The sequence below is a fragment of the Larus michahellis genome, chromosome 6, assembly GCF_964199755.1.
Source record: "Larus michahellis chromosome 6, bLarMic1.1, whole genome shotgun sequence".
NCBI lineage: Eukaryota > Metazoa > Chordata > Aves > Charadriiformes > Laridae > Larus > Larus michahellis.
The window spans coordinates 29753055-29774035 of NC_133901.1; the positions used below are offsets into that span (position 1 = coordinate 29753055).

Consider the following 20981-nt stretch of genomic DNA (forward strand, 5'->3'; position numbering starts at 1 on the left):
GAAGAAAGCGGGGGGGGGGCCACTCGGTGGGACCCCCGCCGCCGCCGTCGCCCTCCCGGGTCCCTCGCCCCCCCCCCCCCGCGACGCCCCCCCCGGGGGCGTCGCGGGGGGGGGGGGGGCGAGGGACCCGGGAGGGCGACGGCGGCGGCGACGGAGCGGCGGGGGGAGGTCCGCGTCCCTCCCCGTGCTCGGCGCGATGGTAGAGTCCGCAGCTCAAATTCCGAGAATTGGGCTCTGTTGATTCTTAGAACTGGGGTTCTTAGAAGTGGTGATGCAAGGAGTTTCTAGGAAAGCCCGGAGACCAGGTGATTGCTGCTTCTATTGCCGCGGCCGATTTTACCCTTTAATTCTCTCTCTCTCTCTCTCTCGCTCTCTTTTTTTTTTTTCTCTCCTTTTTTTTTTTTTTTTTTTTTTTTTCTCCCTCCTCTTTCCCTCCCTGCCCCGCTCCGACGCCTGGCGCGGAGCCGCCTCTATATATTTCTACCCATTTCATTTTTTTATTATTTTTTTTTTTTACCCCCTCCCTCTCTTCTTTTCCCCGCGGCAGGTGCCCCGCCAGCCCTTTAATGTATTATTTTTATTACCTCCTAAATTTAAAATATCTTTTTCTGCTTTATTTATTTAACAACATGCCTCCCCACACACACCCCTCTTTCCTTGCCCGCTGTCAGCCGAGAAAAATAGGGGTGCCTGCATGTCTTAACGCTGTAGAAGGGGAGACGGGTGAAGGAGGGGGGGAGGGGGTATCTCTCCCCTCGCCGTCCTCTCCCGGGGATTATCGGTTATCTGGGATTATTGGCTTTCCCGCACGCGTGACAGCCGGGTGGGGACAGGGAGGACGGCGGCGGCGGCTCCGCTCTGCACCTGCAGCCGCCCCGCGGGCGCAGGACAGCGGCGAGCGCGGCCGCCGGGCTTGTGGCGTTTTGCGTGACTCGGGGTCGGTTCCCAATGGCTGGATCCCTCGGTCGGCTTGTGTTGTTTTTCTTTTCCCCCTTTTTTTCTTTTTACAACCCCCCCTTTCTTCTTCTTCTTCTTTTTTTAATTTTATTTTTATTTTTTAATTTATTTTGTCCCCTCCCGCCTGTGCGCGTTAGTGTCGCTGTCGGCGTTTCGCCGCCGCGCAAAGCCGCCGCGGAGCGGGAGCTCGGCGGCAGCGGGCACCGCCGCTCCGGCCTTTGCGCACCGCTTTCCTTGCTTTCCTTCCCCTCTCTCTCTTTCTCTTTTTGTTATTATATTAATACATCATCGTTATTGTTATTCCGGTCGTCCGTGTCCCCCCGCCCCCCACCCCCTTCGTGCAACTGCGAAACGGCTGGTGCGTTTTGCAACCTGTGGCGGGGCTGCGCCGTGATCTGTCAAGCCCCGGGCTAAGAGCGGGCGGTGATGGAGAAGACTTGCGGCATTTCTCTGACCGGGAAAGAGGGGGGGGAGCCCGCGGGGAGGTTCGACCGTCGCCGGTTACCGGCCCCGGAGCACCGCGGAGCGGCGGCGGCCCGAGGCGGCGGGGACGGGACCGGCGTTCGCCTCGACGTTGTGTGCCGGGGCGGCCGCGACGGGCTTTTGCCGGGCTGGAAAATAAAACGCGATGCAAAGCTCGGGAAGGGGGGAAAAAGCGTGTGGAGCAACTCTGATATCACCCTGAAAATAATAATAATAATAATAACGACAACAGCACCACCGGCAGGGAGGAGGTGGGGGGGGTCCTCCGCCGGGAGGAGGGCGGCCGGCGGGGGAAGCGGGATGCAGCTGTGCAAGGGATGGGGGTCCCGGGCGCTGTTGCGGGGGGAGCCCCCACACCCGGTGCCCCCATCGCAGCCCTTCCCCTCTGTTTACTACCGCGGCGGACTTGGCGCGGCGACAGGCGCTCGTAAATCTGCCGCCGGCGGCCGCGGGGCTGGCCCCCGGCCACACGCTATTCCTGGAGCGAGCGGAGCGGCCGGCCGCGGAGAGCCGCGCAACTCCCGCGCAGCGCGCCCGGCCCGCGCCGCTGCGCCCCCCCAGCCTCCCTCCGGCTCCCCCCCAAAAAAACCCACCCAAAAGCGAAGGGGGGGAGAAGGCTTTTTTTTTTTTGGCTAGGTGTGTGTTTTTGTGTGTATGTGTATATATATATATATTTTTTTTTTTTTTACGCACACACCCCCCCCTCAAAAAAAAAAAGGCAAAACAAAACCGAAAAAGCCCAACTTTGTTATGAAAACTTTCGTGGTCGGGCGGCAGCGACCTCTCCCGGCCGCCTCCCCCCCCCCCCCCCCCCGGGCCCTCTGCCTCGCCATCCTCCCCCCCACCCCCCCCTTTAGTTTGCAAAGTCACAGTATGAAATGTTATGAAATCGCCTCTTGGGAAGGAGGGAAACAGAAAGCAAGGCGTTTGTTTAGAAAAATCTGCGGCGGCCTCTCAGATGTGCCTAAAAAGCTGCCTTTGACCCCCCTGTTGCATTTCCAGGGAAGAGGCAAATCTGGGCTTAAAATCATGAGTCAAAACCAACAAAAACAAACCCGGCCCGGGTTAGTTTTTTCCACTGACTTCAGTAGGTGCAGGATTGGTGTGAAGGGAGGCTGGGACCAGAGGGATGAGGCTCAGCGAGAAGCGCTGCGTTGGTCCAACAGCTCCGTTTGGGGCCAAATTCGTACCTGTGCCAGTGGAAGTGTCAGCAGGGCTGGGTATGGGATCAGGCCCTCGTTCGATCTGGGGATGCTTATTGATTCCTCTCCTGAGGTTTTAAAATGCTTTAAAAAATTATTATTTGCCGTATTGTTTGAAAGGTTTAAAGGATAAGTGCTTTAAGAGCAAATATAGGCTTCTTCCTGCAGTCCTTGGGGGGGGGGGGAGATTACAGTTCAAAAATGGCTTTAAAAATATTTTAGGGGAAGCCTCTCTTTATAAATACATGGAGAGGCAGAACCTGAGGTTTGGTTATTTTCTCCTAACGATAGGATCGCAGGTTTAAAAACTTACATTATATATGGCAATTTTTGCCCTCTGAAACAAATCATCAAGCCATTAAAATATTCAAAGGGTGTCTAGCAATTTTCCAGAAGAATGGATTATTACATTGTTCCAGTAAGAAAAGACTTCATCTCTGAGCATTCAATTTTGACTGGCAAAACAGATCAAAGATCTCTTGGGATGCATTTCAATTCCAATTTCCAATCCCCCTCAGTTCTGACTGTCTGAGTCAATATTGGGAGAGGAAGTGGAGGTTAACTGGTTAGTTATTATTGCGAAGGAAGAAGTCGGAATGAGAAGTGATTCTTACAAATCCCACCCCAAAAAAAAAAAAAAAAGAGGAAAAAAAAATCAGTCAAAAGTCTTCATGATACTTTTTAGACATCTCTGTTTGCAGCACTGGGAGGACTTCAGCCTGCTGTCTGATGAGACAAAAATAAACCTAGCAGAAACATTAAGTTTTTCAAAACAAGGCTGGAAAAGCTCGTAAAAATAATGTTGCTCAGACGCGTTTTAAGAGAAACAGAATTACATCGACAAAATTATATGTTTTCCAGGTTTGGTTGGGGTGTTTTATTTTCCAAGGGGAAAAATTGCTCCTGCAGCAAAGCTAACTGGTGCCATCTAGTGTCAGGTCTTCTCCAGGGCTCCTCCCGGCCAGGGCCGGCGCTGCCGGAGCCGGGAGCCTCGGGAGAGTGGGAACATGTTTATTAACCGCTCGTTAAAAAAAAAAAAAAATAATAAAAAAAAAAATATCCTTGCCAGCTCGGAGGAAGGTGGCAGAGGAAACTCTGGATGCCACTGAACTTACTTAAGGAGCCTAATTGGAAACAACCGAGCGCTTATTAAAGTCACTGACATTTCCATATGGAGTTCTCTTCGGGTCTGGTCATGAAATCACATGTGAAAATCTTTTTGAGTTGTGGTGTTAATCTGCCCTTGAATTTCTGCCTAATTTAGGATGTATTGTAAAGCTATGCGCTTCCCCCCACCCCCCCCCTTTTTTTTTTTTTCTTTTTTGGGGATGGTGTTTTTCTTTTTTTTGTTTGGTGGTTGTTTTTGGTTTTGGTTTTTTTTTTTTTTTTTTTGGAGGGATGGAAGATTTCAGCCCCTGACGGCAGCAGCCTAATACTAATTTGGAGAAATGGTGTGGGGTGGTTGTTTTTAGGTTTTTGTTGTTGTTTGGTTTTTTGGGTTTTTTTGTGTTTGATTTTTTTTTTTTAGTGAACAGTAATGTTGTCCTAAAAAAACCCATTACAAATACAGATTGTAAAACTTAGTGAGGCAATCCTGTCTTGTAGGAGCAGGGCTGGGTGTCCTCTTATTTTATTTGAATACTCCATTAAAAAGACAATATTGCTACAAAATCTGTAGGTGAGTAAAATGAACCTCTGAGCAGTAGGTGCATTTCTCAGTGTGCAGCTTATGTACCTTCACGTATTTATGTTGCTGAGGTTGAAGAACTGTTTCATGCCTGTTTTAGTCCATGTGCTGTAATGTTTGCACTCCAAACTCCAGACGAAGAGCTTTTACTGGTTCACTTGGAGCCTGAAATGTTGTTTTCAGGTTTCTGAGAAGTTTGTAAAATCTAAATTTGGTGAAAAGTTGCCTGTGCGCTCGTAACCTCTGGTTCCATTTTATAGTAGCATGGGAGTCTATAAACAGGAGTCCTGTATGCCGAGTGCCTGTATTCTTTTCTTAATCTATTTTTAAACCATTCTTCTGTTTGGCAAAAAGTGACACTTGGTTTCCATGTTTACAGCAGGCATTGGCAAACCTCAGGAGTTCACAGTTTGCAGTTTGGTTAGATGAGTATCCAAAAGTCAGCATCTGACCAGTAAACTCCTTCAGACTGCAAATTTAGACTGCAAACGTAGTCCTCCCCGCAATTTTTTTTTTTTTTTTTTTTTTTAAAATCCATGCTGGGTCTTGCGTGTTCCCATTGCTGCAGGACGCTGGCAGCCAAAAGACACACACCCCTAAATGAGAGCAAGCGTCTCTTTCGTCTTCAGGACTGCTTTAAAACCCCATCAATCTCGGTGGAGCTTCACCTCTAAAACACAGGGAGAGCAAAGGGCAGTGGGAGAGGGGAGAAATTTTGGAGCTATATTGTTTTCCTCCCCCTTTTTCTCCTGGTCAGCGTGCTGCCTTTGGGCTGTATGCCAGGTACTCACAAGGAATGCGGGATCCCTGCTTAGGGAGGGGAGAGCTTGGGACAAGCACACTGTAGGACAGTGGGTCCTAAAGAATATGTCCTGTAGGACCAGGCACCGTCTGAAATGGATCTCCTTAAATCTGTTTGACTAAATAAACATAGTGGTGAGGGGGTGCCTCTCACCTGGCCAAGGGACCCCAAGTCGCATGCATGTCTCATCCCATCCAGGCGGGATGCAGTTCCTTGCTGCCGAGATGAGCTGTGCCACCCTCAGCCCCAGGAGGAGAGAGACAGGGAGAGAAGGGTCGGTGCCGGCTGGAGATTTACCACCCTGGTGCAGGGTGGGGATGATGGGACACCTCCTCTGAGCCCAGCTGTGCCAAGGACTGGACTCAGCTGGTTCTGGCTGCACCCTGCTGTCGGGTCGGCACCTGGGTGCAGGGCTCGGTGTTGGCAGGGCACCGTGTGGATCCCTTGCTCTCTGGAGTAGCTCCCTTGACTTCAGCCGGGATGCGGTTCCTGCCTTCCCTTGAAAAATTAATGTGCCAAATTGCTTGGGGTCGTTGGAAATGCTGAAGAAGGCTTGACTCCTCACTTCCCAAGGGCATGTGCTGCCTCTGCCTCGCAGTCAGAGCTTGGCTCCGTGGAAGGCAGGGGAATCCTCTTTAGTGGAAAACATTGGAGGCAGTTCTAGCATGCTTCCCCCCTCCTCTGCGTTTTCTTCTGCAAAGACCAAAACAATGTGGAGACTTGATCCAGGCCAGCTTTCAAGGGCAATCCTTTTAAACCCTCTTTTGAAGTACAAACTATAAAGTTCCCTGCAGCGCTTGAGAAAATATGCAGTTTTCCTGGTTCCAAATGCTGATAATAAACCCGTCGAGATAATGTATTGCATTTCCTAGAAACATTTGTTTGCTGGCAGGAAATTGGATCAGATTGAAAGTTAGCAGAGACCGCTCGATAGAGCGAGTGCAATCCGCTCACGGAAGGGTACGATGGAAAAAACGACAGGGCTTGCACAGTGATGCTGCTTTTGATCTGTGCTGACACTGTGCGCTAGGACTTCTCTCAGTCTCTTCTTGGGTTATTATTAACCCAGCCACGTTTTGGCTTAGACGCCAACCAGAAGCTACTAAATTAATAAAACTGTGCTGTGACAGCTAAAGGACGCTTAGTGCCCCCTGATTGCATGACACCGGGAAAGCTGAGCCGGGCTCTTGCACACCCCCAGCCAAGAGCATCCTCTTCACTATGGCTTGTAGCACCCATGACTGTTCCCAGAGGGAGGAAGGGGGGAGGGGGGGCACACCACCCCCCTTCCTTGATTGTCCCTCTAGTCCCTGTTCTGGAGAAACTAGGCATCCCTTGGTGTGGTGGGGGGGGCAGCTGGCGGTGTGCTCTGGCAGGCTGGGGGGGGGAGGGGGGGATGTGCTCCCAGGGGGCTGGGACCCTGCAGGCTGCTGGGACAGGGGAAGAAGAGGTGGGGGGGCAGGATGGAGCTTCCCCTGGGCGGGCAGTTTCGGAGCACTGTGTGGGAAGAGGCTGTGGGGAAGGGAGAGTTCACCCAGCCACCCCTCCGGAGTGATGAGAGGGAGTCGGCGCTACAGGCTCTGGAGGGGTAGGAGATGGGGGGGTGTGCGTGAGGGGTGGGGGGGTGTGTGTGTGAGGGGTGGGGGGGTGTGTGTGTGATCAGTGTCCTCCCCTAGACTATGCATTTGGGGGTGGGAGAGGGGCAAAGACGAGGGGGTATCCCCCATGCAAAGAGGGGTAGGGGAGTAAGGAGCCTCCCCTGTGCACAGGGTGGGAGGAGGATGGAGGAAAAGGGCTTGCCTATAAGTGGGAGAGTGGATGGATGGAGGGGTTTCCCTGTGCATGGCAGAAAGATGGATGGGGGGGGGAAGGGTAAAGTCCCTGGTTCTCCCCCCTGCCATGGGTTAGGGGAGCTGTGAGGGTCTCCCCCTTGCATGGGGTGGAGCTGAGAGGGGTTCCCCCACACATGCAGGCGCTCCCTCCCCATGATCACTGAGCCGGGCACAGGGAAGGCAGAGCCAGCCCTGGGCTCCCTTCCAAGAATGGGTTTTCTCGGGGAGGTGCCGGCAGGGAAGGGCCGTTCCCTGAACCGCTGGGGCAGACCCATTGCCTTCCTGGAAGGCAGCAGCAGTGGCAGTCCCATGCGGCCACCCCCGACATGGGCCCTGTGCCTGGCCCAGACCTTCCTCTCCGGGCACAGCGAGCCCCGGCGTGCAGCCCCGAGCGCTGCTGGAGCCCACACCTGCAAGGTACTGGGCAGGAAAACTGGAGCGGGGGGGCTTGGGGTGATGCTCTGGCCCCAGCTGAGCCTGCGGGAGCCTCATGGGCTTTGAGGGGGGCAGGATGGAGAAGGTCATGCTTGGCTGTGGTGGTTTTCTGTGCTCCTCGTCACTGTCCCCCTCTCTGCTGGTCTCTGGCAGGAGCATCCTCCCACGCTGGGGTGCAGAGCTGGTGCTGTGCAGAGGCCGGGAGGGGCAGGGTTAACCTGGCTCCGCAGAGCGAGGGAAAGGAAGGTCCCTTTCCCTTTTGCGTGCCCACATCCTGCAGACGGGAGCCGCTTGGGATGCACCTGCGGCTCCCAGGGCGGTTGCAGCAGCCCTGTGTCGGGGAGGGATAATTTGGGAGGGTGGGGAGGGGGCTGTGCCGGGATCCAGCTCTGGGAGAGGACCTGGGTGTCTCCGTGGCCGGGCAGTGCTGTGGGTAAGGGAATTTGGTGACAGCAGCAGCTTCTCACGTGACGCTCACAGGCACAGAGTTCATCTCGCAGTTTGTAACTTTGTTCGTTTATGGATGGGTCACTTCCCCGTGTCTGTGACACCAGGATGAGTCCCTGGGAGCGCGTCTGCTGGCGCGGCAGAGGCTGGGATGTCAGCCGGCTGCACCAAATGCCTACGTCCGCTCGTGTGGACACACAGATGCATGCTGGGCTCCTTGCAGAGCGCCGTGAGTCCCTTGGCTTGCGATTGTCGGTAGCGAGCGGCTGGCAGCGAGCGTGTACAGAAAGGTCAGAGTCTGCAGTATTTGGGAAATGAGTCACTTTTTGTGTGTGTGTGCGTGTAAAGTTCTAAGCTAGCCAGGCTCAGAGCGGCTCTGCAGATTTGCATTAGATGGCTGGCTCGGGGCTGTAAGACACCCCTCTGGGTTTTGCGTGTGATACCTTGCCTTGAAGCTCACCTCTTCATCCCACCTCGCTGTCTCCAGAGATGTGAGGGGAGGCTGGGATCCAGATCTGTGCAGCTCCCGCATGGGAGAGGGAAGGGGACACTTGTCCTCACAGGGCTGGATGGGCTATCTGCAAGTGCTGGCAGCCTTACTGTGTCCATCTGGGTTTTGGGGGTCAGTCCTCAAAATAGTGCGGTGGAGGTCCTGGGGTTTGTTGGTTCACTTATTTATTGCAATTCTCCTTGCTGGGGCGGCTGCCTGAGAACCTTCCTCCTGTGTTAGTGCCAGGTTAATTGTCTTTCTTGGTCTTAAGTAAATTTGGGAGTGATAGAGTGAGTTCTGGAAGGCAGTTAACTCCTGGGTTTCCTTGCCCCAGCCGCGTTGCCCATGAGGCCAGTGGCTGGAGATAAAGCTTGCGGTTTAGGGGAAGGTTTTTCCAGCAGCCAGAGGAAGGCATTTGTTCTGGGTCCTCATCCGTCTCCGCCACTGACTTCCTCTGTGATCCTGGCCAAGTCACTTCAGTACTTGACGCCCGTATCCTCCCAAGTCTGTTCATCAGTCCCGTCCCAGGGCGTTTTCACTGGTGGCTGGGGCACGTGGGTATTCTGAGAAGGGGAGTAGCTGTTTTGAGGACTGGATTCAGGCTCCTTCCAGGTTTCTGAGCAGAGTGGCAGCAGGTGTTTGTGTGTAAGTCATACCTGTTAACATGGTGCTGGGAGTACAGCATTGGTCTTGGATGTGGCACTGGCCAGGAATTTGATGTTGGCAAGGGAAGAGTTATCTCCGAAAGAAGTGGTGAGAAAATTCTCGCTTGACTTCCCTTCCCCACCTGCCTTTAAGTTCCTGAGTCATGGAAATGAAAATCTCCTTGGCATACGCCCATGGTTTGGGCTAGAGGGTGTGGAAGAAGCTATGATTGGATTCTCAAAGCCTGTGGTTGTGATAAGAACGTACTGTACCGGAAGAAACAAATCTTAACCTTACTGGAGAGTAGAAGGTTTGTTATCTCTAGCTTTTATCCAACTGATACTCAAGCGAAACAGCAGGCTTGTGTCCTGCCACGGCCAATTCATAATTACCAGCTAATATGGCGTTTGTTTTCTTGTGCTTTATTTGTAGGTTTGAAAGAAACTTTTGGACTGTGAATTGAGGCATTGGGTATGTAAATTAAATTTTGTGCTTCCCCTCCTAACCTCCCCCCTCCCCTCCCCTTTACCATGTTGAATGAAATGTTTCATTAGACCCAGCTGGAGTTTGTTTTCAGGAGAGCAGCTGCTCTGTAGAAAATACTGTACGTTCATATGCGGCTGGGGAAGGAGAAGGAGAGTTCGGGCTGTGGGAGAGGGTTGATCATGGAGGAATTTGATGCTGAAGATGCAAGTTCCAGCCCAAACTTCAGGCACAGGGAAATGTGGGCTCTCCTGGGTGCTGGTTCGGAGGACAGCTCTGAGATGGGTCAACAGAGGTTGTGCTGGGGGAAGGCTTCGTGTTCCTCGACTAACCCAAGCCTTGCACGCTGGGAGAGACTGGGTTGTGGTATGGGTAGCAGCCCAGCAGGTTAGATGAGTTCTGTTCCTCACTGCCACCACAAATTCATTGGGAAGCTGTGGAGAGGTCTTCTCCAGAGTGGCCACCACTTGGGAGCAGGAAAGTAGTTTGCTGGTGAGTGAGGGTTGGTGCTCCACTGTGGTCTGGATTTTCCAGGTGTTGAAATCCTTCAGCTTAAGTTGGGACCTTCAAGGCTTGTTTTGATTCCCGTGGCTGGATTTGCAGCCAGCCAGCAGACAGATGAGGGGGATGGCTTCTGAGGAAGATCTGGAGACTGGGAAGCTGTGTTGGGAGCTTCATGGAGATGAACCCGAGTGGTGGTGGGAGGAGTGGGCTGGGGTGGAGCCGCCATGGGTGAGGCAGGGAGAAAGAGGAGCTGGTTAGCTAATCCTCAGGAGGGTCTGGTCGCCTTCGCCTGCCAGCTTGCTGGGTGGGACTGAAACATGCCAGGTCTCGCTGCTGGCCGAGAGACCTCACTGGGCAGCCTGGCAGGCACTTGGCGTGGTGCAGGGCTGTTTGGGGACTGAGGAGCTGGTGCTGTCCCTACCAGCAGCAGCTGGCCATCTGAGCACATCCCAGAGTAGCAGCTGTCTCTTCACTGGGTTTAGGGTACTGGCGTGTCCGCTTCTCCATTCCCATCCTCCTCCCGCTTCTGTTTTGAGCAGACTCAAGATGGCCTCACCAGCAGACAGCTGCATCCAGTTCACCCGCCACGCAAGCGATGTCCTCCTCAATCTCAACCGCCTTAGAAGCCGGGATATCCTGACCGATGTCGTCATCATTGTGAACCGGGAGCAGTTCAGAGCCCACAAAACAGTCCTGATGGCCTGCAGGTGAGAGCAGGGTCCCCTCCCTGCCTCCCTTCCCTGCTCCCTCTGCCTTTGGCCACCAGCAACACTGCTGCAGCCCTGTGGAGACTCGTGGGATTTACAGAGAGGGAAACAGAGGCAGAGAAGCAGAACTGAAAGGGGCTGCCAAGAAATTTGTACCTGTAATAGGATTACAGCTGGGACGTTTCGCCTCAGGCGCGCTGCCCACACCTCTCTCTTCGTTGCGTGCCCACATCTGCCCACACGCAGCCAATGGAGACAAACAGGAGCACAGCAGATGTGAGGCACAGCCTTGAAGTCAAAGCATGAATCCTCTGCAGGGACAGGACAGGAGAGAGGAGGGAGGGCTGGATGCTCGCTGGGGTGAGCGAGTCCTCTGTGACCGCAGTGTCCCCTGCTGCTGCTATTTTTAGAGCTATTCCTCCCTGGCTCACAGGCTGCTGGCTGCACCCACCTTTGTTGTTTTTTTTCCCAAGCCTGGTGGGGTCTGAAATCCCTTTCCAGCTCCTAGGATTGCTGGAATTGCTTCCTAGTGAACGTTAATTAACATCCCACCATTGCCCAGTTGAATTACGGCAGATGCTTTCCAGGGTCTCCTGCTGACAAGGTATAAAGATGTGAAAAAGCCAAAGTTTGACTATTAAGACATCTGAAAAATATTTTGCCGACATTTCCTCCTTCTTTTTTTTTTTTTTTTTTTTTTTCTGCTTAAAGAGTGAGTGTGGATGCCCCAAGAGGCTTCTGAAAGAAATGAGTCACAGTGGGAAGGGGGTGGTGGTAAGAACAACAACCGAAAAAAAAAAAAAAAAAAAAAAAAAAAGGGGGAATTTCTAAATAGAGGCAGTGGGGAGTTGTTGAGCAGGTGAGATCTAAAAGCAGGCTGTTCCAGTTGGGAAAAGTGCAGTGCAGAAGACGCTTACTAAGCTGAGAAACCAGGCTTGATAATAAGGGGGAAGCTCAGGAAATTCTGTAATTGCCTCCTCCTCCCTTCCCGTTCACGAACCCCTCTGTGCTAAGGGATTTCAGACAAATTCTCCTTTCTTTCTCTGAATTGTCATAACACTTGTCTTCTCTGCTGTCTCCTTTCTGCAGCGGCCTCTTCTACAGCATCTTCACTGACCAGCTCAAGTGCAACTTGAATGTCATCAACCTGGACCCCGAAATTAACCCTGAGGGGTTTTGCATCCTCTTGGACTTCATGTATACATCCCGCCTGAACTTGAGAGAGAACAATATCATGGCCGTGATGGCCACAGCACTGTACCTGCAGATGGAGCACGTGGTTGATACCTGCCGAAGGTTTGTCAAGTCTAGGTGAGCACCGTGAGTGAACTTTGGAGAGCCTGGGATGGTGTGTTTGGGTGGGAGGGGGGAAAACTGCCGAAGTATCTGCAAACATATTCTTACGGGCTGAAAATGACTGCATCTCCCTCCTTTTTGCCTGGTTCCAGTGAAGCAGAGATGGTATCTGCTGTGAAGACCCCAAGGGAAGAGTTTTTGGCTGGACGGATGCTGAGCCACCCAGAGGTGATGGCTTATCGGAGCAGAGATGTCTCAGAGAATGGCATGCCTCTCCAGAATGGGTCCCTCTGCAATGGAAGGGCCTTCGCACCTGGCTTGATCAATAGTTTGTCTGGATCCCCCATTTCCTACCATGGATACAGCCCTCTCCCTCTAAATAGCTTCCTTGTGGATGATGAGTTGCGGGAGATGAGGATGCCTCTCTCCGAACTCTCGAGGGCAGGTGCCTTCCCTAAGGAGAGGATCCTGCCATGTGACAGCTCCAGGACAATCCCCACCGAGTACATGAGAACCATCACCGACATCTCGGCCAACATGTGCCACGCTACCATCTATGCTCCAAAAGAAGGTGCTGCTGAAGAAGCCAGGAGCGACATGCACTACAGCGTAGCCTCTGGCCCCAAACCTGTCGTCCCTTCGATCCGGAACAATCCCTATTTCTCTTGCGACAAAGTGGCCAAAGAGGAGGAGCGGACCTCTTCAGAGGACGAGATCAGCCAGCACTTTGAGCCCACCAACACCTCCCTGGACCGCAAGGGACTCATCAGCCCCCAGAGTCCCCAGAAGTCGGACTGTCAGCCCAACTCACCAACCGAGTCCAGCAGCAGCAAGAACGCCCGTATCAGTCAGAGCTCCACCTCCCTCTTCACCAAGAGCCCCACAGACCCCAAAGCCTGCAACTGGAAGAAGTACAAGTTCATTGTCCTCAACTCTCTCAATCAGAGCACTAAGCAAGACAGTGCTGACCAGAATGAGATGGGAACCCTCTCTCCTCGCACCTACATGCCCATGTCCACTTGCCAGCAGTCCATGGAGCCGGAGCATCTCAACGTGCAATCCCCCACCAAGATGAGCGTGAGTGGAGAAGACTCTACTATCCCACAAGCGAGCAGACTCAACAATATTGTTAACAGGTGAGAAGATTTCCCCCCACCCCCCAGGAGAGAGAGGACACCCTGTGGTGTTGGTGATGGTTTGGAAGTGTGTGAAATAGCTGTAGCATTGGACTGGGGAGTCTGGCCATGAGCCAGTGGAAACCTTTGCGTTTAGTGGAGCACTGCCAGTGACATCGGCTGGGTGCCAGCTGTCCCCACCGTAGTGGTGCCAGCCTGGCCTGGTGGTGGAATTGGGAACATTGGGTCAGGAATCTCTGGCTCACTTTGGCAGCTCTGGCCCGTTTCTGGAGCCTAGATTTGCCCAACCTGGTTTTCACCCCACTCCCTGTGCCTCGAGCTGTTGATTGGCTGGTAAGCGTTGGAATGGCTAAACTACCAAGGGACAGTACGCTATCCTCTGGACCCGGATGTTCCTAGAGAGCTTTGAGGTGGTTTGGTGATGGGCATCTGAAGGATTGAAGCTCAGGGGCCTATTGTTGAGCAGGGCTATGCTGTGCATCTCACCATAAAAGTGTCCCCATAAAACATGGTTGTCCCTCATGTCTGAAAAGGTGCAAACAAGGGCCCAGTAGCTCAAGCACAGCACAAGCCTTCTCACGGCTGTGTGCATTGCTGTCCTTCCACAGGTCCCGGGATGGATCCCCTCGGAGCAGCGAAGGGCAGTCCCCGCTGTACATGCATTCGTCGAAGTGCAGCTCCTGTGGCTGCCAGTCCCCACAACACGCTGAGATGTGCCTTCATACCCCTGGCTCAAACTTTGGAGAGGAGATGGGGGAAACCCAGTCTGAATACTCTGACTCCAGCTGCGGTGAGTCTTATATCCCTGGTCCCTTTTTTCCACCGGCAGGCAGGGGGGCTGTGCAGTCTGGGGACCCGTCCAGACGGCGCCCTGTGTCCAAATGGGCGGGACCCGTCCCTGATGCTGGTGGATCCCAAGGTGCTTTACAGTCCCCTCTTAACTGGCTGACCAGCTGTGCGTGCGCATGTGAGGGACACACACACATGGGAATTGCTTCCTTCCTTCCCTTCCCCAGCACCATCCAGATACCTTGTGTGGGGACTTAGTCACCTGCTGCAAACTTGGCAACTAAGGACAGGAAACAAAGTGGACCCCACCCCACCAGAACCATAGGAGAACAAGCTTGGCAGATGTAATGACCCTAATGGGGATTGGGCAAGATGGTGTGTCTCATGCATCCGTCATGATATCCTCATTATCAGGGAGCCCAGTGCGCACATCTGGAGAAATGCAGATAATGAGGCTTGCAATCTTGTTGCAAAACTCCACAAGCCCGGAGATAAGTATCTGTGCACCCATCTGCCTATAGCTCAGGGAGGGGGAATGCAGAATTGTCACCTGTGGTGAGGGCAGAGAGCCACAGCGGGAACCCCGCTGTGGCGGTGCTCAAAGCTACGTACAGCATTTAAGAGTTAGACACCCTCCTGCTGGGGTGACCCGCCTTGTGCTTCAGATAAAGACGGTTTTCCCATGCTCAAGGAAGACATTTGTACATGTAAAGGTTTAAGACCTCCAAAGGTGCTGGAGTTGCTCCAGAGCTGAGCATCCATCCTTCGGAGGATGCCTGATAATTTGCATGCCTTTGTGGACCTCTCTGAAAGATGTCCAGGCGAGATGCTGGCTTCCTGGAAGCAGCTTGTGTTGCCCTGAAGGAGAGATGGCTCATGATGACTTTGCTCTCCTGAGCCATACATGTTGTTGCTGTGTGCACAAGGAGGTCAGGAGGTAATGGCACAGTGCAGGCACCGTTGACCACAAATGTCTGGGCTTGTCTTCTCCTTCTATCACTTGCTCTGGCTTCCCCTCTCCACCACTCCAACCCCATCTTGTGGCCCATCGAGGAGCTGGCCCATGCCTTGCCCATCTCATTGCTCTCCTCTCTGCCCTCCCAGAGAACGGAGCCTTCTTCTGCAACGAGTGCGACTGCCGGTTCTCCGAGGAGGCCTCTCTCAAGAGACACTCTCTGCAAGTCCACAGTGACAAGCCCTACAAGTGTGACCGTTGCCAGGCCTCCTTCCGCTACAAGGGGAACCTCGCCAGCCACAAAACCGTCCACACAGGTACGGTGTCAGCCATGGGGACAACTTACTGGGGAGGCTGTGGGTTGCTGGGCATCTGTTTATGGCTGAATTTGTCCCAGTCGTGGTGTTCCCAGCTCTGTGTCACCTGCTGTCCCTGATGGGAAGAGCAAGGTGCTTTTCTCGATGCTGTGAGGGAGCCCTTGGGCAGAGCATCAAACCTGGGAACAGGGGAGATGCTGCCTGGATTCGCAGCAGGGATGGAGCTTGAGCTTCTTTACTGTAAGTCACTGGGCACTGCCATTTCCAAAGGCAGCTTGCACAATGCATGGCTGGGAGCAGATGTGTGGCCTTCGGGGTACTTTATGGTGGACTTAACAAAAATAAACAAATAAATACAATCAAAAGAACATTTAGGGAGAAGTCTGGGATTTATTTTTTTTTTTCCCCCCTACATCCTAGAAATCCAGATCGTATCTAGCCTGGCAGAAACTCTGCTGATGGGAAAAATCTGTGAACAGATGGACGCTGTGAATCAGCACAATGAAAGCTGAGAAAGGAAGGGGATATTAAGGGTTTAGTCATTTGCTGACAAACCTGGGGATTTATTATTATTTTTTTTCGTGCTTTTATTAATGCTTAACATGTCAACAACCTGTTCAGTGGCTGGGAAGGGAAGTCTGTGTGACGTCTTGCTGCCGCTGCGCTGTATTAGGCAGAAAGTCCGGTAACCCCAGCTGAGCTCCAGGAGGGCTGCGCCGGTGAATGGGACAACACAAGTGCCAGAACAGGGCTTGAGGGCCCGTGGGGTCGAAGCCTGGAAACAAAAGAAAAAGGCAGGAAGGGGTAGATGATGGCTGTTTCCCGCTCCCCTTTGAGCCCATCCTTGAGCATCCTAGAGAAACTAGTTAAAACCTTTTTGCAGCTCCCCCCATCACCATGAGAAAGTTAGCAAAGGCCGGCAGCAGTGATTGTAGCTGAAAAATTACTTGGGAGCCGGGTCTGAGCGTGCCTTGGCCTTCCGCTCTATCAGCTCTTCTCACTCCTCTAAAGAGGTGACGAACGGCCAGGGCAGGATGTGCTGGGGACCACGAGGAGCCCGAAGGTAGCCAGGTGGCCCTGCATGCCTTATCACGGCTGCAGGGAGACGCAGGCGCCAGCCGCTGTCACGGGGCCAGGAGGAGCGATGCTGTTAATCCTCCCTGGCAGAGCTGCCCGACTTTCTCTCTTGCCCTGAAGGCTGTAGCTCCTAACCTGAAAAAAAAAAGGTACCCATGGTGCCTGGGTACCTCCTGAGCTTTGGGGACTTCCCGAGCTGTCCTGACTGATGCTGGTTGTCTGCAGCCATCTCCAAAAGGGACAGGAGTCAGGGCTAGTGCTTCATGCCACGGGGTCTGGCACCTAAAAGGGACTTAACTTTGGGGAGCACTGTGGATCGTGGGGGCTGAGCACGCCGGTACTTAATCCCTCGCCCTTTCTTTTGGGCTCTGCAGGAGAAAAGCCGTACCGCTGCAACATCTGCGGAGCGCAGTTCAACCGGCCGGCCAACCTGAAAACCCACACGCGCATCCACTCCGGAGAGAAACCCTACAAGTGCGAGACCTGCGGGGCCAGATTTGTCCAGGTGAGTGTGGCCTCTGGGACCTGCACTGCCTGGGGAGGTGGGACATGGCCGGACCTCCTGCCCAAGACTGGTAACGCTTCATGGCAGGGAGGAGGCTGATGGGCCACGCTCGCTGCCTTGGGCAGCTCTTCCCGTGATGTTGTGGGATAAATAGGGGCCTCAAGGTTCATGTTGGGCCAGTTTGGTTTAGTAGGAAGCCTGGTTGCTGGTTTTAGCTCCTCTCCTCCATTTGCTGTTAAGGATTGGAGATACCAATCCTCAGACACGTGTGGCCCAGCTAGAACCCCATAGACCAAAAAAAGATGGCTGGGCAGAACTTCGCCCCTGGTGGGATGCCTTCACTCCTGGTGGGATGCCCTCTCTCCCAGTGGGATGCCCTCATCCCTGGGGCCATCCTCACCCAGAGCTGCTCTCTCTAGGTGGCCCACCTCCGTGCTCACGTGCTCATTCACACCGGGGAGAAGCCGTACCCCTGCGAGATCTGCGGCACACGCTTCCGGCACCTGCAGACCCTCAAAAGTCACCTTCGAATCCACACGGGAGAGAAACCCTACCATGTGAGTGACCTTGCTTCATTTTTGGGGGGAGGGCTCTCAGCAGGGGCTGGGGAAGGATGCTGCCAAACTCGGGGGAGCTGAGAAGACACTGAGCTGTTTGCGTGGGCTGGTTGCAGCACCCCGACGCCCTTTGCTAGCCTCACAAGTCCCCGTGCCAAGGTCACGTCTCTGTTCCTTGTGCCCCGTCCCCCTCGCCTGCATTATCTGATGCCGATATGGTATTTTGTCGTGAGTGGCTGCGTTGGAAACGCTGACGTGCTGCCTGGGCTGGGTACATCTTAGCTGCTCTTCTTTTCTTCCACCCCATCTGGAAGAAGGTCACACTTCTCCAAATAGCTGTGGCTTAAATTACAGCTGCCTGCGGTGCGCGGGGATGGAGGAAAGGGGCCGGCAGCCTGGCCTGGGGTCTCCTGTGCCGGTGGCACCCATGCCGAGCGAGCAACCTGCTCGGCCTTGCTGCAGTCCTGGGGGCTCCCAGCTCTTTGACGAGACTTTTCTGGCTCTCCCCATCTGCTGGAGAGGGAATTGCAGCAGGGATTATCACCCGAACATCCCTCTGGAGCCATCCCGCTTAACAGGGGTCAAAAGCAGCTCCCGAAATAGCCCTGTAGCTGGTTTGAGCATCTAGATAAGGAGCTTGGTGCTACATCCATCAGAGCCGAGGTCCCCTTCTAAGGGACCTTGGCCTTTGTGCATCCCATAAACCGAAATTTGCTGCTGAAAGCCTGGGATGGGGTTCCTGACCCCGGGAGAGGTGCCCACGTTGTGGAGACAGAACGACAGGACACAGGGCAAGGTTTAGGGACCCAAAGAAAGGCAGCTCAGGGTGCTGCTTCAGCTTCCCCACTGCTGCTCCCCCTGCATCCTCACTATCCATCACCCACCGGTGTAATGGGTGCAGCATCCTGGGGTCAGGGGATGTGGGACCCCTGCCCTGAAGGGCAGGACATGTCCCCTCACCACCCTCGTGTTTCACACCTTCCGCCTTCGCCTCTCGCCCCACAGTGTGAGAAGTGCAACCTGCATTTCCGCCACAAAAGCCAGCTGCGGCTTCACCTCCGGCAGAAGCACGGGGCCATCACCAACACCAAGGTGCAGTACCGCATCTCGGCGAGCGAGGTGCCTCCGGAGCTCCCCAAAGCCTGCTGAAGGCAGAGGATTTCCCAGGAGGAGGTCGTCTTGGGGAAGGGGGTGGGTGGGAGAGAAGTTGTCCAAAGGATACTTGCCAACACTTTAAAAGAAAAAGGAGAAAAAAAAAAAAGGAGAAAGAAAAAAAAAATATTAATATTTCATCACATGATGGAGTGCCTCTAAACCCATAGTGCAGATAGGTGGAAAAACATTAGAAATTAAAAAAAAAAAATAATTACAAATACACGGGTTTTATTTTTCCCAGTTATGTGAAACAAAAAGACAAATAAAATTATTCAGATCTTACTGTATATAAAACGTAAAAAAAAAAAATAGTCATTTTAAATGTCTGTGCAGTGGAGTGTTGATAAACTCTGGAGTCTAACCTTCACAGCCTTTGCCGTTTGAAGATGAGGAATGTAATGTTGATTTATGGGAACAGATTTTTTCTTTTGTATGCAAAATGTGTGTTCTTTTAAAGAGAAAGTATGCTATTAAAGAGAGGGCTTTAACTTTTTTAACCAAAGGTGAAGGAATCTATGGCAGAGTTGTAAATATATATAGATATAAATATATAAATATATATATAAAATAAATATATATAGACCTTTAAAAAAAGCTATATTAAAAATATATAAAATGCATTAAAGGCTCAGTTGGACTCTGCAGGCAGAAGCCACTCTGAGAATCTTTATTATGATAGAGCACTTAACAAGATATTTTAAAGTATTGCATCTGTACAAGTAAGAAAATATTTTGTCTAAATGCATCAGTGTATTTGTATTTTTTTGCAAGTGAAGGTTTACAATTTACAAAAAAGTGTGTATTAAACCAACAAAGCTGCAGAAGGAATTTAAAATAATAATAAAGTGTAATTTTTTTGTTCTAGTTCTCAGTCTGTATATATGTAAAATGTGGTTTCGCACGGTGCCTTTCTTTTCAATGGAAGTTTTCAATGTATGGACTATATTGAGCTCAGTTTCTTCAAGGTACAGCCTGATGTTGCAAAAGGAGTTTTGGTGGAACTCTCTATCGGGAATGTTTTTTTTGTTTGTTTGTTTTTGGGGTTTTTTTTTGGTCATATTTTACATGCTTGTGTTATAAACAATCTCGGGAGACAGGGTTTGGGCTGTGTCTAAACTGCATTAATGCGTTCTGTAAAATATAGCTGTACAAATAAAAGAATAAAATGAAGAAAAGTGAAGTATGATGGAGTGAGGGGTCTCTTCTTGCTTGTCCTTCTCCTTACGCCCCTTGAAAGCCAGTCGGTGCCCTGGGAAGGGGCTGAGCATCCCGAGCCCCGGCACAAGCTCTGGGCTTCGTGGATGGAAGGCAGGGCTGGCTGAAGCAGCCTTTTCCAGGGTGGAGTGAGGATGGTCCCTGAGGAAGACGCAGGCTGGCTGCTCTGCATCCTCGTGGGGACTGTCCCCCTATGCCACCTCCTTGCTACATTCCGCATTGGCAGGGAGTAGCCAGCAGAAATAGGGCAGAGCCTGGGAGAGACCTTTTGCTGACCAGCCCAGGGCTGGTTCCAGATGGCCAGGGCAGTCACTCATATTTCCTGGAAACCGATGCAATTGCCAGAATTGCTCAGGGAAGAAGGCTGCCCACTCCTCCTCCAGTGCCTGGTGGGGGTGGGGGCTGCTGGTTCATCTGCCCTTGTGCAATGGTTGGGTGGAACAGGGTCTGTAACCCCCTCCAGAAACCCACTGGCCGATAGCATCTCTGGGCTTCCAGCCATTGCACGATGGCTGCGGGCCAGAGCTGAGAAAGCCCAGCTTGAGGGAGTTCCCCTGCTCTCCCCCAGGAGGGAGAGGAGGTGTTTTGGTCCGTTTGGGTAGCTGTGGCAGAGCTTGGGGTGAAGCCGCAGGGTGACCAGCCCCTTGGGAAGCAGGGGTGCCCGGGATGCATGGAAGTGCTTTGTGCTCTGTGCTCTGCAAGCAACTCGGCAGCTCTTTGGTTTTCTGCAACTGGTGAGCCCTCACCAGCAAAGAGCGTCGTCCAAAAAGCTTCTCTGAATTACACAGGCAGGACCGGCTGCAACCAGCGCTGGTGTGGAGCAAAGCCACTGCTCAGCATGGCCTGGGGTGGGGTCTGAGCCACACAGGGCTTGTTTCATTTTTAGTTTAGTTTATTCATGGATAATTTTGGTGCAGAGCTTGGGGGGTGTGTGTGTGTGATTCACAGTGGGGGGACTTGGAAATGCCAGCTGGAAGGGGAGGGTTTGGCTGTTTGCGAGGTCAGGAGGGGCTGCATAAGGAGGAGCTGGAGGGGAAGAGGAGGATGGGCTTTTCGACACACAGCGGTGTGCGGTTCGACAGGACAGTGGTGGACATGAGCACTGCTTTGCAGGACCACCAGCTCCTCTGGCTTCTCTCCCAGCGGACCAGATCTGCTGGCACATGAAGAAACCCCCAGAAAACCGAGGGCTGAGCTGGAGCCAGCCTCTCCCTCCTCCTGCTGTGTGATTTGGCTGGGCAGGGCGGCTGCCCGGCAGCCTGCAGCAGGTGCCCGCCTGCTGCAGGGCAGGCTTTTTGTGGGCTG

General features: G+C 52.8%; 1 protein-coding gene across 3 annotated transcripts; it reads left to right on the forward strand.

Moving 5' to 3' along the window:
• The first annotated feature begins 208 nt into the window (after positions 1–208).
• Positions 209–18758, forward strand: BCL6 (BCL6 transcription repressor). Of its 3 annotated transcripts, none has more exons than XM_074591543.1 (10): positions 209–305; positions 9413–9451; positions 10507–10674; positions 11764–11985; positions 12123–13106; positions 13715–13896; positions 15000–15167; positions 16619–16749; positions 17169–17306; positions 18312–18758. In XM_074591543.1, exons 3-10 carry the CDS (start codon positions 10514–10516, stop codon positions 18453–18455), a joined length of 2130 nt encoding a protein of 709 aa, XP_074447644.1. In that variant the 5' UTR covers positions 209–305; positions 9413–9451; positions 10507–10513; the 3' UTR covers positions 18456–18758. The 3 variants fall into 3 exon arrangements, with proteins under 3 accessions (XP_074447644.1, XP_074447645.1, XP_074447646.1); XM_074591544.1 differs by lacking the exon at positions 209–305 and adding an exon at positions 6685–6719; XM_074591545.1 differs by lacking the exon at positions 209–305 and adding an exon at positions 7187–7380.
• The last annotated feature ends 2223 nt before the right edge of the window (positions 18759–20981 follow it).

Excerpts from the sequence above, each read along its gene's own strand:
- BCL6 (XM_074591543.1), top strand. The coding sequence starts at position 10,514 with ATGGCCTCACCAGCAGACAGCTGCATCCAGTTCACCCGCCACGCAAGC. Across the intron at positions 11,986-12,122 it reads CGAAGGTTTGTCAAGTCTAG|TGAAGCAGAGATGGTATCTG; the intron begins GTGAGCACCGTG and ends GCCTGGTTCCAG. Across the intron at positions 13,107-13,714 it reads CTCAACAATATTGTTAACAG|GTCCCGGGATGGATCCCCTC; the intron begins GTGAGAAGATTT and ends GTCCTTCCACAG.